Raw genomic sequence first — 15,040 nt, forward strand, 5'->3', positions numbered from 1 at the left:
GAAAGAGTGAGGGACTCAACTAATATAATAAAGTGATATCATTTGTGTCATTTAATTGAATACATATGTAAAACAGTTTTACAATTTTTTTAAAAGCCAAATAATTTATTGAAAGTATTAGATGTACCAAAAAATTGATAAAAGTAGCAAGAATAAGACACAAAAGCAAATAACTAACATCAATATGTGTTTAAGATATTTAGTCAACAATGGCACCTAAATACCCAAATGATTGATATACAGCTAATTTAAGGCAAAACTAAAATGCGACTCTTTTGACTTGAGCCAACATTTTTATCCCTTCATTAATTCACATTGATCATTGCGTTCTTTTCCATTATCACTACTATTATTATTATTGCATTTTTGTTAACAAAAAATTACATTATTACACACTTTGCACGATGGATAGAAATAATACCTATAGTTCTATTTATAAAAGAAAATAATTAAAAAAAAACATCAAAATCAATATATTTATTAATTGTTTTCATTTTTTTTTATTTTTAAATATATATTTTTATTAAAAATTATGAAACACTATATATCTACTAATAATATTAAAAAGACAAACATCTTAAACAAAAATATAAAAATATATTTAAATAATAAATGCAATTTAAAAGTTATAAAAAAATTTATATACATAAAAGAAAAAGATTCTCATGTATATAAATTGGGAGAAAGAAATGTTTAATTTCATTTTAAAATATATCAAATTATTTAAAAAGTAATCTCAGCAGTTAGAGGAAAGGAAGAAACACTAGAAGCCCCATCCTTGATTCATTTTAATTAATAAAATTATGAATGCGACTGTTTATTCTTATTTTATTTATCACACAATTATCAATAGTCTCACTTAAGTCACACACTATATATATATATATTCTATCAAACGTAAAAAAGAAAAATACATTTACCAATATTCTAGCCAGATATATATAAAACCTCTCCAATACATATCAAGTAGAAAATATATATTACTCTACTTTTTTATTATAAAAACAAAAATAAAAATAAAAACAAAAACTGAACACGGAAATTTGGACTTGCATTGTGACAATATATATATAATTGTTTTGTACAAAAAAGAAAATGATATAAAATAAAATTGGAGATGGATCTTGGATCCCACTAACCGTTAATCACAGAGGTAGATCTTGACACCCATACACCTTACAATTGGGCCCACCCATGGCAGTAAAAGTTTCTATAACAACAAAACAATTATTATTATGTCTCCTTCAACAAAAATCTGAAATCTACCATAAATAAGAAAAGAGATCAAATTGCCCCCAAAACCCTTCCTAATTAGTACATCATTTGTTGGAATTCTAAGAATTTTAGAGTTAAAGAAGACTTCAAGGCCCAAAAAGTATTCATAAAGATTCAAATGAACAAATTATATTAATTTTCTAATTACTTAATAAAATTACAATGTCTGCTTCATTTTCTCAAACCCTTCTCCCTTGTTAAAATAAAATTCAATATTGCTACTCTACATGTTGTGGGGATGGGGGGTTACTTAGGGTCAGCCTTTTTGTGATTATACACACCTTTTCTTCTCACCTTTATTCTGACTTTATTTGAAAATTTAGTAAAAGAGAAGTTTTATTTTATCAACGATGATACATAAACAATATCTATAACTTTTATATATTAATTTAACATTTTTTTTATCTCTTTTAATAACATCATATACATACCACATTTATTACACCATCCTCTCTATTTCTTTCTTTCAATATATATAACTTATATTCCTTATTTTATTCACCATTCTAAAAAAAAATCATTCATATCAAGTAAATTTATATTTAATAGGATTTGAACTCCAACTCTTATTTAATATACCAATTGATTTCACCAATCTTTTTAAATATTCGAACAAAATTACTACACCTTAAATACAAACTTTTTCAATTTTTTTTTTTGAATTATTTTTTTAAACTTTGACTATATTTATTGTTGGATACAAAACTTCACTTGTGATATCATAAAAATTTAGATAAAAATAAAATACAATAGTGACAAGATAATTATTCTATTATGTCTTTAATGTGTACATTATAATAAATAAAATATTATTTTATTCAGTAATGTGATATATTTGATTAAGGCATAATATAATATAAATAAAATATATTGTGTAGTTCTTTAAATTATGTGAAAATAATTTATTAGTCTTTTATACCAAGTTAATCCAATACTATCGTTTTTATTTTGTCCATTAATATTTGTATAAAAGACTAATTTATGGTAAAAAAAAAAAAAAAGTTTAGTATACATCCGTAACCATTCTACACTTTGAGAGAAATAAAAATAGAAGAAAATGTGTGATAGAAAAAAATTAATAAAAAAATTGAAGTGTTAAATAAATGTACGAAAATTAAAATCATTTAGATATAAAAGTTGAAAAAAACGTTTATATATGCCATAAACTAAAATAATCAATCCAAACAAGTCCAGAATAGATAATTTATACACTCAAAACAAAATTAACTTTGGAATTAAGCTATTCATCACCATAGTTTTTAAAAACTGATATATACGTATACTATTTATTATAGTTGTATCGTGATTATGAGTATAAAATTGCATGTGACATGTACCTTATGTGTTTATTTCTATTTATTATTTAGTTTTTATTTTCTACAACTACTTATACATGTAAAAAATACACACAAAATTAAATGATACCGTATTCATCACCAAAATTGTAGTAAAAAATCATTTCTCTATTATTTATGTATGGCCAAACTCCTATTATTTTACATCCTCTAGTCAAGTTCTAAATTGACCTAGGCTTTTTCAGTAATTACCTTTAAAAATTATATACATACATATACATGTTTGCTTTTTCCACACAATTATATAGTTGATTCTACAACTATATAAGGATACATGTACAAATTGGTGATCATGCACATGCTAAATGATTAAATGCCAACCTCGTTTTGCTGGATTTTGTTATCTAAACACAAACTACCGGTACCATAATAAAACAACAACTATAATATCTTTTTTTGTATAACTATAATGATTTTCTTTCAATTACTTAAATATATAAAATGTAAAAAAAATGAGTATGACTAGAGAAAGTAATAATAATTAATAATAGTATAGTTTCATTTCATTAAAATCAATGAATACAAACAAGTCGGTGGATAATAATACTAAAACAGAAAGCCGAGGAACCAAAGCATGCATTTCACCTCCCTCATGTCACACATCCCTAGAAGTGTGACTGATATGAAAAGTCAAGCTTTAATTATATTATAAATTAATAAATTTATAAATAAATATATTCTTTTGTCTTCATTCATCTCACCACAAGCAAATCTTGGAATCCATACTTCTCTTTTTCACTCACACACTATGTGGAATTAGAATAATAATAACTTCACATGCATGACCATGACCAACAAGCCTTGAAAAAAAAAATATATTTTTTTTTCCACTTGAAATTGAAAAAGATGAAAGGGCTAGTCTTATCTTTTTTTTTTCTTAGAGTGAGTGAGGTTTCGAGTGATCATGTCTGTATATAGTGAAATGTACTTATAACAACTATTGCAACCTTCTGTTCCTCAGCTTTCTGTCCCATCCACCAATATTCCAAAATCAATATGTGGGACTCACTTTTCCTTTGCTTCCAATCAACCAACCAACTATCACATTTTCACTCTACTAATCTATCTCCCTCTCACAACATAAAACAAACTTGGATTTGTCTATCACATGCAATTAAGACTACACTTATTCACTTAGTCAATAAATCTTGACACTTGAATTCATTCATTTTTAGATTTGAATTATGTCATTTAGTCGACATCATGTAATTATCAGTATATTTTTGTTTATTGGATTGATATCAGATGGTTCAGATTTTAAATTTAGCATTTAATTTTTAAAATAATTAAAATCTGAATCAAATCGTCGAATCTTAATCCAATAGTCAACGAGGTACTGATTGCATGAATGTGTAAAATTATTGACTATGAACATTCCAAATCCTTCATCATTCCAACATCATCTCTTAAGTTTCAAATAATCAAATGAATCCAAGGGTTTATAGACATCTGAGTGTTTGAATATGTTTTGTATTAGCTGCATGCAATTTAAATCCAAAAAACAAAAAATAAAAAAGGGAAAATCTCTCCCCCACCCCCAACCAACATGACACATTCAAATAAGGTCATAATTTGAATATAATATAGCACCACCAAATAATAGTAAAAAGCAAGATTGATAATAAGGTCTTTTTGTGTGTGTGTGAGGGAGATATATTACTATAGGTGTGTGCATGTCTTTAAATTGTAGGTGTTGTCATAACCTTCTCTTATTTGGTTCTTCAAATGAGTTGTTTGTATTGTTGTCTCCTGACCAGTCAAATAGATGAAATGGATCTAAACCCTTGGAAGATGATTCCCTTTGATGATCATCAACATTACTTGAACCAAAACCTTGATTAAACAATAAATTTAATGGATCAGCTTCAATTTCTCCCAATTCAGCAAAAAAATCTTCATGACTTTGATTACTTTCAATCATAGTTGGCTTATAAGAAAGTCCATCACTGAATTCACCTTCATCCATCTCAAATTGCTTCTCAATATCCAATTCCATCTCTTCCTTCACAGCATTCACATTAACTGGTGAATCATTTCCATCACTGTTGTTGTTGCTCTCTTCTTCTTTTGGTTTTGTTGTGTTATTTTCAAGCTGAGAAGAAGTTTCTGATGAATTCTTGATAGAAGCATTGTTGTTTTTGGTTGGTTGAGATCTTGTTGAACCAGCTAAAGCATTTCTTTGAGTTGGCCATGGATGATTGTGTTCTGAAGTGTAAGTAATAACCAACATGTTTGGATCTGTTCTGCTTCTTTCAACTTGTTTTCTTGCTGAACAACCCTTTGAACTGCTGCATCTATAGTAACCCCTAATATATATATAGCACCAAACCAAATCAATAACAAACATTGTAACATAATTTAATCCAATCTTACACCTTCACTTAACATAATAATACTGATAGATGCAACTGATGCGACCACAATTACAGTTACATTTCCATTGTATATATAAATATGGTTTTAAATTACAGTCTACAACTACAACTGCAATATTACAGACTATGAGGTCTTCCCATTGACAACACATTTGCAATTTAAGTCGTATTTTTTTGTAAGGTAAAAGCTTACATTTCAATCGTAACCATAATTTAAAATCTTTATATTGTAGCCGCAACTGCAATTACAGACCTCATGCTAAAAGTGGCCGTAAATGTGATTACAAATAACATTTTCAAAGATTATAAATTTCTTTTAATAAAATAATAATAATTAGAGAGAGAGGTTTGTTAATTGGAAAAACATTTAGTCATGTTACTATTAAAAATGTGAATGTGTGACTAATAAGAATATGCTAGAAATATGGAAGAAACACAATAGTAGAGTAGAAGGAAATGATTTAAAGAGATAGTAGTTGAGATGAAGAATTAATAATATTATATGATATAATGAATAAGTTATTAACCTGGGATAAGGTGAACCTTTAATGGGTTTCTGACCATATTTCCTCCAAGCCCACAAATCTGAAGGAACAACTTCTCCAGTTTGTCTGCTGTTTGCAGCAGCTGGTGCAGGAATACAAACCACCTTTTTTGCCTGATTCTTCCTGCACAATTATATATATACTTTCACTAATTAATTAACACACACCTCTTCATACAATAACTGTGCTTTTTTGTGTGTGATAGATAATCACATCATAGTTCCAAGGAATAGGAATATTCAGGTAACTATGGAAGAAAAAGTAGTCTAAGATAAGTAATTGCTTGAAAGTTCAGTTTCTGTATACTGTTATTATTATTATTATTATGTGACTAGAAGCTAACTCTACTTTTCAGGTGAATTTTAAAGCTTATGAAAAGCATAAAAAGAAACCACATGTTAATGTTATAGTCTTCTTGATATTATTACCAACTTATATCTAAATTCATATTAACGGTGCCACGTGTATAGTCAACGAAATAGATTTGATTAATCAGCAAAACAAAAGGAAATACCTAACTCTTGCCAAACCCTACTTTCTCTACCATAGTTTTCATAAAATTTCAACTTGACAAAATAAGTACTGCTAGCTAGTATGTGATTGATTAATTCATTTCATTCATCAATCAATTATGATACCATCATGAAATTAATTATAGTAACATGGATAAGCAGATATCAATTTGATTCTCTCCCATGCCATTAAATATTAAATAAAATTTACTCCTCTTTTCCTAAAAAAATATAAATCAAATACATCAATTTTTTTGAACCTATTTTAATTAGGCAAAGAAATATATAATATAATGTGTAAGTGACCTTCTTTTAAGATTTGTATTCCTTGAAGATGAGATCTGAACTCCTCCTCCTCCTGTATTGTTGTTGTCTAGAAGAGAATCCTTAGCATTAATATTGATGTTGGGTGAAACATTGACAATAGCAGAAGAAGAAGAAGGTTTATTAATAATTGGCCTTGGAGAAGGTGCCATGATGTTTGAATTAGAATCATAAGGTAATAACTTTGCATTATTTGGAGAGATCTGAATCATATTTGAGAATATGTTTTTACATATTGGTCTTCTTGATCTCATGATATCATGATGTTGATGATCAAGTGCAACACCAGCTGAAGAAGCAACATCAATTATTGAAACTCCTTGTTGTTCCAAAGAAGTAGAAGTAGTAGTACTTGTTGTTGTGATGTTGAAATATGAAGTTGAAGAAGAAGTAGAAGAAGAAGAAGAAGAACCTGTAGTATTAGTAGCAGTATCAAGTTGTTGTAAAAAAGGGTCTCTTAAAGTTGAATATAATGGATCACCAAAGATGTTGTTGGTTCCTTCAAGAATAGAAGAGAAACTTAAAGGGTGAATATCAGAAGAGAATTGATCATGATTATGATTATGATGCCATTGATCATGATGTTGTTGAGGTTCAGCTCCACCACTAGCTCTAATTATGTCAGTTAAATCACCTTGGTAATTATTATTCTCCATGGTTGTGAAAATAGAGACAAAGATACTACACATGCTTGTTGTTGATGTTGTTGTTGTAGTTGTGTTTCATGTTTTGAAGCATAAATGGAATTTTGAAAGAGAATAATTAATAAGAAAGAAAAGGGACTTAACATGCAATTTGAGAAGGTGAGGTTTTGGTTGTTAAGGAGAAAGAAAAAGCAAATTAAGGAAGAGGTTTTAGAGGGGTTGAAATTGATTGTTCTGGTTTATGTTGTTGTAAATAATAACAAAAGAGAAAGAGAAAGAGAAAGATGAGTTTATAGAGAGAGAGAGAGAGACGCTGACTTTTCACACAATAAACAGCAGCTCCATTCTATACGCAACTTGAAGAGAGATAAGAAGGTGTTTTTTAATTAATTAACATGAAATTGCCAGGACTACTTAATTAAATCAACTCAACTGCAGAGCTGGGATATTTCTCTATAATATATATTATTTGCTTCTCATATTTTTATAATATAAGACTAATTCTTTGAGTCCTGTAAAATCAAATAACCAACAAATATTTATTTAGAATTATTAGAGGAAAAATAAGGTCGACACTTGCATGTTGTATTAATCTCATTGTATCAGAAAACTGATATTTTGAAATTTAGGTCTTATTTTTATTTTATTTTTTCAATAATTTTGAATTTGGTCTAAAAAGATGGGTGTCTCTCTATAAAATTTATATGTATTGGTTTTATCTTTATTTTTATGTGGAATTTGCTGGTTTTTTCAATATAACTAGATAATAAATAGTTACATTGTTTTATTTTATAAGGGTTTTAAAATCTATCTATTTGAGTCACACATCAAATTATCTACCAGTCTATTAATATATGTTAAACGTAAAAAAATATATTTAAAATTCTAATTTCACATTAAAAAGATATAATTATTAATAATAATTTATAAATAATAATAAACAATTTTTACTTTATAAATTAATTTTATAAAGATAAGTTAAGTGTAATTCAAAAATCTAAAACGAATTTTGATATTACTTTTTTTTTCTTGTAAAAAAAATATTACTTTATTTATAGGGGTCAAATTCAAATGTATTACTAATTAAATTGAAAGAGAGTTGTATGTATCCATTCTTTTCTTACTATGGACCACTATATAATATCTTAAGGCTGAAAATGTTTTATAGGCAAAGTAAATACTATTCACCTTGCATGTGTATGAATGAAGTGAATAATGAAATCAAATCAACTGTTATTAGTATGATATGATAATAATAAAATAAGGTAGTAATGAGTATAGTATATGTAGAAAGAAAAAGATGTGAGAGTAGCTTTTATACTAATTTATTTTATAAAAAAAAGTTGATAGTAATTAAGATGGAAAAAAGGGAAAAGGATAGAAGAGTGGTGATTTGTACATAACAATTGACAAGAAACAAAAGAGGCGGCAAGTAGCCGCATTTCGCGGAGAAACGTTTCGAGCCATTCAATAATAATCTCTCTCACAATATTTTTCCATAAGCAAAGAATGTTTTAACGTGCCACCTTCACAACTATCATCTACCACTCTTATACATGCCGTTCAACAATTTTATTTCCCTTCTATACTTAGATTTCACAAGATAAATTATTTCATTTTACACTTTTACTCAATTATAACTGTTATTAAAAATATTTGAATTTTATTATAATTATTTTTAAAATTACCATTATGAATAATTATGACGTGCTCAAAGTGTAAAAAAGAAAAAATAATTTATTTTTGTTTACTATAATAAAAATCAATCTCAAAAATGATTTTGATTTTCATTCAAAATAATTTCTAATTTTTTTCAAAGTTGTAATAAAACTTAAAATTTGGAGGGAATATGACTTTGACAAAAGATTTATTCAAATCAATGTTTTTTTTAATTTTTCTTTTAAATTTAATGTCACTTTAATTTATGTCACTCATTTAATTGAGGTGATAGAAAAATTAACATCTCAAACTATATAAAGTGATATATGTTTAGATGGATCAATATTATTTTGAATTTTTAATTGAATCAACGACTGAAACGAACATCTTATTTATTTTTTTAGAGATAAAATGGTGATATACTTAAAAGCAAATAAATCATCACTAGCTAACCCATGCCCATGAAGTGCACAAGTGGATCACAATAAAACAATCCAAAAGTTTTAGAACTCACAACAAGGCATTCAAAAGACCACCCAAATTCAATTACAAGAAGAAATATTAAGTAAACAACATTAAATCGACAATTAAAAATGACCGGATCAGTAGTTATATTACAGATGGATAGAGTACTAGTTATTTTGTAATGAATGAATTGTAATAAATACTTTCATAACTATAGCATTTAATAGTACATTCAAGACATGTACTTTTCATATATGTTCCATAAATAATTTGTAATCAATAATTTCAAAAGATGTTGTACTTTTTAATTATAAAAGTAAATACTTATACATTAAAATGAAATGCGGATTGTTTTCGATATGGGATTCAGTAATTTGGAAATATAGGTAAAAATGATGCTATATTTTTTAGTAAATTAACAAAATGCTTATGTATTCGCGTAAGTTATGCATGCCAATTGCGTGTAGCTGTTTGTTATATGAAAAGTAAATAATATGCATAGTAGTTCATAAAATATATTTAATTATTAAATATATAAAAAATGTGATTGATGTAAATAGTTGAAGTAATTTCCAAAATCATCTTAATATGTAATGAAAAAATATATAAAGGAATAAATATTTTATTAATATAATTATTGTGTATTAAATGTTGCAATCACTACTATTTTGTTCTAGCTCAAGTTTTAAACAAAAACTTTTATTTTATGTGTAAGTGGTAGATATTTGTTTTATGTATAATTTGTATAATAAATTTTGAAAAATATATTATAACTTTTTTTACATTTTTATCTACAAAATATTCAAGAGACACTTTAAAAATCAAATATAGATTATCTTTTGATTAATTGTTTTGTGAATAAAAATCCCTTAATTATTAAATGAGTGTTAAATACCTGTAATAGATCTCACTTTGATAAAAAGTACACTTTTAAAATTAACAAAAAAATATATTATGTAGCGAAATTCAATTTTCTAAAAAGATATTGAGTGCCCTATAATCAAGGATGTAACAATGGTTGTTACTTGGTTCTATAATCCCTAATTTCATCATTTCTAATTTAACTTGTCTTTCAATCTCAATTTTCGCAAGATGAAGATAATTGTAAGATTAACATTGACATATATATTCAATGAGTATTTTGTGATCCACTTAGCGTTTTGTTGGTAGACCTTCAAGTTCCTTAAACACCTCGCAAATATCCTCAATGATTTTTTCACAATTAACCTCTTTTTTCTGATAAATGATGCTCAATTTCATCTTCATCAAAGCTTGAGATAACACCAAAATCTAAAAAAACCTAGGATATCGTTGTATTTTCATTTTCTTCCCTTGCACCAAAAATTTCTTGGTGAATGTCCATCAGTTTTACTTGACATCACCTAAAGTTGACAACCATGTGACTCCCAAATCAAAGAGTAAGCAATTGATCCCCTCCGAATTCGTAATAATTTAAATATGTCTTTAGTCCTTATAATTATAACATTTTTTTATTTTAGTATTTGTAAATTTTTTTGTTTAATTTAGATTTATGTAAATACAATTTTATTTTAAAATGATCCTTCAGTACAACTTTTGTTAAATAAATTCTAACACCGTTAAACTGACGTCACAATAATTTAAATATTTCTTTTAATAAAAAATAAAAAATAATAAAAAGTGTAATTTAAAAACCAAAAATATATTTTAAACTATTCTTAATTTTCCAATTGCACCTTTACTTGATCATCTCCCAATTATATATATATTTCATATATATTTGCATGTTGTGTTTCACTTTTAAATTAATAAGAAGTGTAATTTTTAAATAGATTAATAAATCAGTTCAGTTTTGTGTTAAAAATCATAGTGCACCAAACCACATAATTTTTTTTTTTTTTTGCCTAATCTACTACTTCGGCAGAGGTGAAAATGGTCAGTTTTTTATTTTGTCTGTAAAATGGTCAAAACTTTAACCAAAGGTCAAATTTTAATTTTTAATATAAATAATATCTAATTAGTTCCAAGCTAACAAATGCAAATGTAAATAATATTGCCATGTAAATATTGGGTCATGCTGATCCCCGGTCACACAATAATCATTCAATTTGAATCACTTTACAAATTGATTAATTAATATTGAATAATATGATCCTTTGTTAATTAAGCAAAGTTTGTAGAAAAAGACAATGGAATGAGAAAAAAATTATTTTGATCTTCAATATAATAGATCCTATGTGTGTCATGTGTGCTTGGTGCTTGAGAACATCCAGGTCCACTTACTCCATTCAAAGTCAAAATGAGTTGACTTTACATAACACGTGGTATTTTGATTTGAATTTCCCCTTGATTGAGCACTATAATTATTTTCCTAAAATAAAAGAAAAAAAAAACATTTTTATTCTTTCTTTTGCAAATAAAGTATATTTGAGCTAATGGGAGTCGACCTCATTTTTAATCATCTTCTGGGGTCACAACTTGAAAGCAAGAAAATATCTAAATAGGTAATTAATTAGAAATATAATTACTACTAAAAGCCAAATTAACCCTTAGCTACTTAAGGACGGCTTTTTTGTGTATAATTAATAATAAAAATTGTAAAAGTGATTATGATGAGATTGTGGGATGAAATTAACTAGGAACTGATTATAAAGTGATTATGTCGGAATGATAAAGGACAATGATTAGAAAAATAATAAAAGTTTAACCTAAGTTATATAAATATTAATTGAGGTTAGTGTGTATATATATATCTTTCTTAAAGAGAGATAATGTTAACATCTACTGATTGTTTAGTTCCAAAAGTTAATTCTTTGTTAAGTTTAGTCTTGTGACACGTTCAAAGATGATGCTCAAAGAATCATATCTTGTAGATAAAATGATACAAGCATGATAAGACACTTTTGAAGGCTCTTATTTTTATAACTTTTTGACAAAGAGGTTTCAAAACGTTTCTTCCCCTTTCCCACTATTATTTTTCTTTAGTAATAATTAAATTAACATAATGTGAGCATGTTGTGGGGACAAAGAGGGGCCTAATTAATTTTGTTTATTTTATAATAATATATGAAAGGTTTGAAGGATTCAATTTTTATTGGGCCAATGATGATGGAGAGAATCACCGTCCTTTGTGTTTGATGAGACATTTTGAGAATCTACTATCAACTATGTATATATAGTAAGACAACTATTGCCCCATCTATATTTCTCTCTTTATTCTTAAGGGCCTTTTGTCACTATGAATTTCGATTTTCATATCATATGCTCCAAAAGTGACACTATTTTGCCAATTAAATCTCCAAATCAAATCCTCGCCAAAATCATGAGGAGACAACATTTGTGATTGTTGTCCTATAAATTATGGCAAATGTGATCACTATATATCTAAATATATGGTGTTATATTTTATTGTTTAAAAAATAATGAACTCTCCATTTATTATAGTTTATGAAGTGTCATTAGATATCTCTCTAGTTTAGTCTTTCAAATATATAAAAATAATTATTAAAGTAGATCAAATTCATCACTTCACACATCTTGTTAAGATGTTATACATTAATTATGTAAATGCAAAGTAAAGAAATAATAAATTGAAAATGACGTGTATAGTTTTAATTGTATAGTACATTTGACAAAGAAAAAAAAATTAAAATGTATTGGAAAATAAAAGTGGCAATCTTATGTCCTCTTTGAGTGGTTTTTGAATTTCTATTTTAAATTTTTTAAGAATTAAAACTAGTTTCTTAATTTTTGTAACAATATTTTTGCAAATGTCACTAGTATTATATTTTGAGTCAGATAGAGTATTTTAGGAAATTTAAAATGATAGATTTTATATACTTTAGAAACTACATTTATTTTGTTGGTATATTTAAGGACTTATTTAAATAATTTTTAACTAAAATAAATTCATTTAGAACAAATTTTTATCACCAAACACAAATATGGAGCCTCTACTTCTAAGCTTACCTAAGGGTAATATAGTCGCCTCTACTAGGATTTCCCAAGGGAAACCATGAAACCCTAAAGGATGAAGATGATATAAAGGATAAAATCACTAAAAAGACAAAGGAGGAGAATATATAGTTTCTCACAAACACCTATTTAGATTTCTTATGTTGATTTGACAAATGCATCAGATCAAAATGATTATGATAGAGAAAACTATTCTTCTTTTAAATGATAGTTTAGATCAGTATTTAAAGAATATAAGTTGTTAGGTGAAATTATAGCACATCCTAAATAAAATAAATGATTTGTAGCTGACAAAAATTGATTATGTAGGTCGTGTGAATTGATTTACGGGACTGTGAATCGATGCGTAAGTTTTTTTAAAATCTTAATCAGTGTGAATCGATTCACAAAACCTCTGAAAATGTATAAGTCGATTCATAGGTTTTGAAACACCTGAAATGAGTTCAGTACCTCTATAAATCAATTTATAAAATTAAAATTCACTTAATAAATATTTTTGGCTTAATTGCAATTTTGGTCCCCCTATTTTAGCTGAATCGCGAAAGTAGTCCCCCCATTTTGTTTCTCTCCAGTTTTGGTCCCCAAAACAGAATTTTAGTTCAAAACTTCATGAAATTTCATTTTTTTTGCATTTATTTAAGTCACACGATGCCTCAAGATCTCATTTGCAACAATTGTACCTGAAATATATGATCATAAATGGTGTAATACGACTTTAAAAAATGAAATTTTATCAAATTTTGGACCAAAATTCTGTTTGGGGGACCAAAACTGGGGAGAAACAATATGGGAAGACTACTTTCACGATTCAGGTAAAATAGGGGAAGCAAAACTGCAATTAAGCCAATATTTTTTATGCATTTAAAATTGTACCAATATATTTCTATCATGCAACTAATGTTATGCATACTAAAATAAAATTTTCATAATATTTTTTCTTGTTTATGAGCATTTGTGAATATTAAATATCAAAGAATCAATAAAGACACACAACCATGTTTTGACATACATTCAAACACTAAATTTATCCTAATCAAACTTACAATTTCAAACACTTCAATAAAATAATTAATTTTAGGTCCACAAATTACTTAATTCACTGACAAATTAAAATATTAACCCCACTCTCTTTCTATATATATATATTCACTTGAATAAGAAGCATTCATTTTCCAGCAATTGGAAATATTTGTTGAAGCTCCCCAACTCCTGCAAAGAACCAATTTAATAAGATTATTAAAAGTAGCTAGGGATGAATAATATATTAATACAAATCCCACAAAACCCGAGCTAGGTAGCATAAGTACACTAGTGGTATCTTGTAAAATCAAAATTAAGGATTTAGTTAAGACAAACACTTCGTCTCACGTTCCTTCATGATAGGCCAATCACATTTCCCACAAACGAACAAAATTAAACTGGGATTCTTTCAGCATTAATCTAACAAGGTTTTTGTCTTCCCACTATCACCCTACCATGTGAAGCAGGCCTCTAATTTATTCATCAATACAAATTAATTATACCATATGCTACAATTAATAATACATTCAATAATATACTTATAAAATGCCAACCCTTCACACTCGTTTATCACTGCATTTCCACATTAAACTAATCAAATGTTTAATCCCCAAATGCACAAATTAAAATAATAACAAATTAAAATTGCTCAAATTAAAATAACATTTTTTGTATTGCCTGTGACATTGGTGTTGAGTGGCACGCGGGACACTTGGCAAAGGCCATGACGCCATCTTCACGTCACTTAATTATAATTGCTTTTTTTTTTTCAATTGAATCAATTTTTATTAATATAATTAAAATATAAAATTTATATAAAATAATATATAAATATAATATTTTCACGTTGTATGAAGAATGAAATATGATTTTCATTCTATTTTATATGATATGTATTTATTTCTTTTTTAT

At 26.8% G+C, this 15,040-nt stretch overlaps 1 protein-coding gene across 1 annotated transcript; it reads right to left on the bottom strand.

Moving 5' to 3' along the window:
* Positions 1-4,048: 4,048 nt before the first annotated feature.
* On the bottom strand, positions 4,049-7,331 carry LOC101513524 (probable WRKY transcription factor 14). Its single transcript, XM_004486451.4, has 3 exons — positions 6,369-7,331; positions 5,533-5,673; positions 4,049-4,936 (listed from the first exon to the last, which is right to left on the bottom strand). Exons 1-3 carry the CDS (start codon positions 7,073-7,075, stop codon positions 4,327-4,329), a joined length of 1,458 nt encoding a protein of 485 aa, XP_004486508.1. The 5' UTR covers positions 7,076-7,331; the 3' UTR covers positions 4,049-4,326.
* Positions 7,332-15,040: the final 7,709 nt, after the last annotated feature.

Source organism: Cicer arietinum, chromosome 1, assembly GCF_000331145.2.
Source record: "Cicer arietinum cultivar CDC Frontier isolate Library 1 chromosome 1, Cicar.CDCFrontier_v2.0, whole genome shotgun sequence".
Taxonomy (NCBI): domain Eukaryota; kingdom Viridiplantae; phylum Streptophyta; class Magnoliopsida; order Fabales; family Fabaceae; genus Cicer; species Cicer arietinum.

Coding starts and splice junctions, on each gene's coding strand:
- LOC101513524 (XM_004486451.4), bottom strand. CDS start 7,075: ATGTGTAGTATCTTTGTCTCTATTTTCACAACCATGGAGAATAATAAT. Junction 5,674..6,368: donor AATACAAATCTTAAAAGAAG/GTCACTTACACA, acceptor ATAATTGTGCAG/GAAGAATCAGGCAAAAAAGG. Junction 4,937..5,532: donor AAAGGTTCACCTTATCCCAG/GTTAATAACTTA, acceptor TATATATATTAG/GGGTTACTATAGATGCAGCA.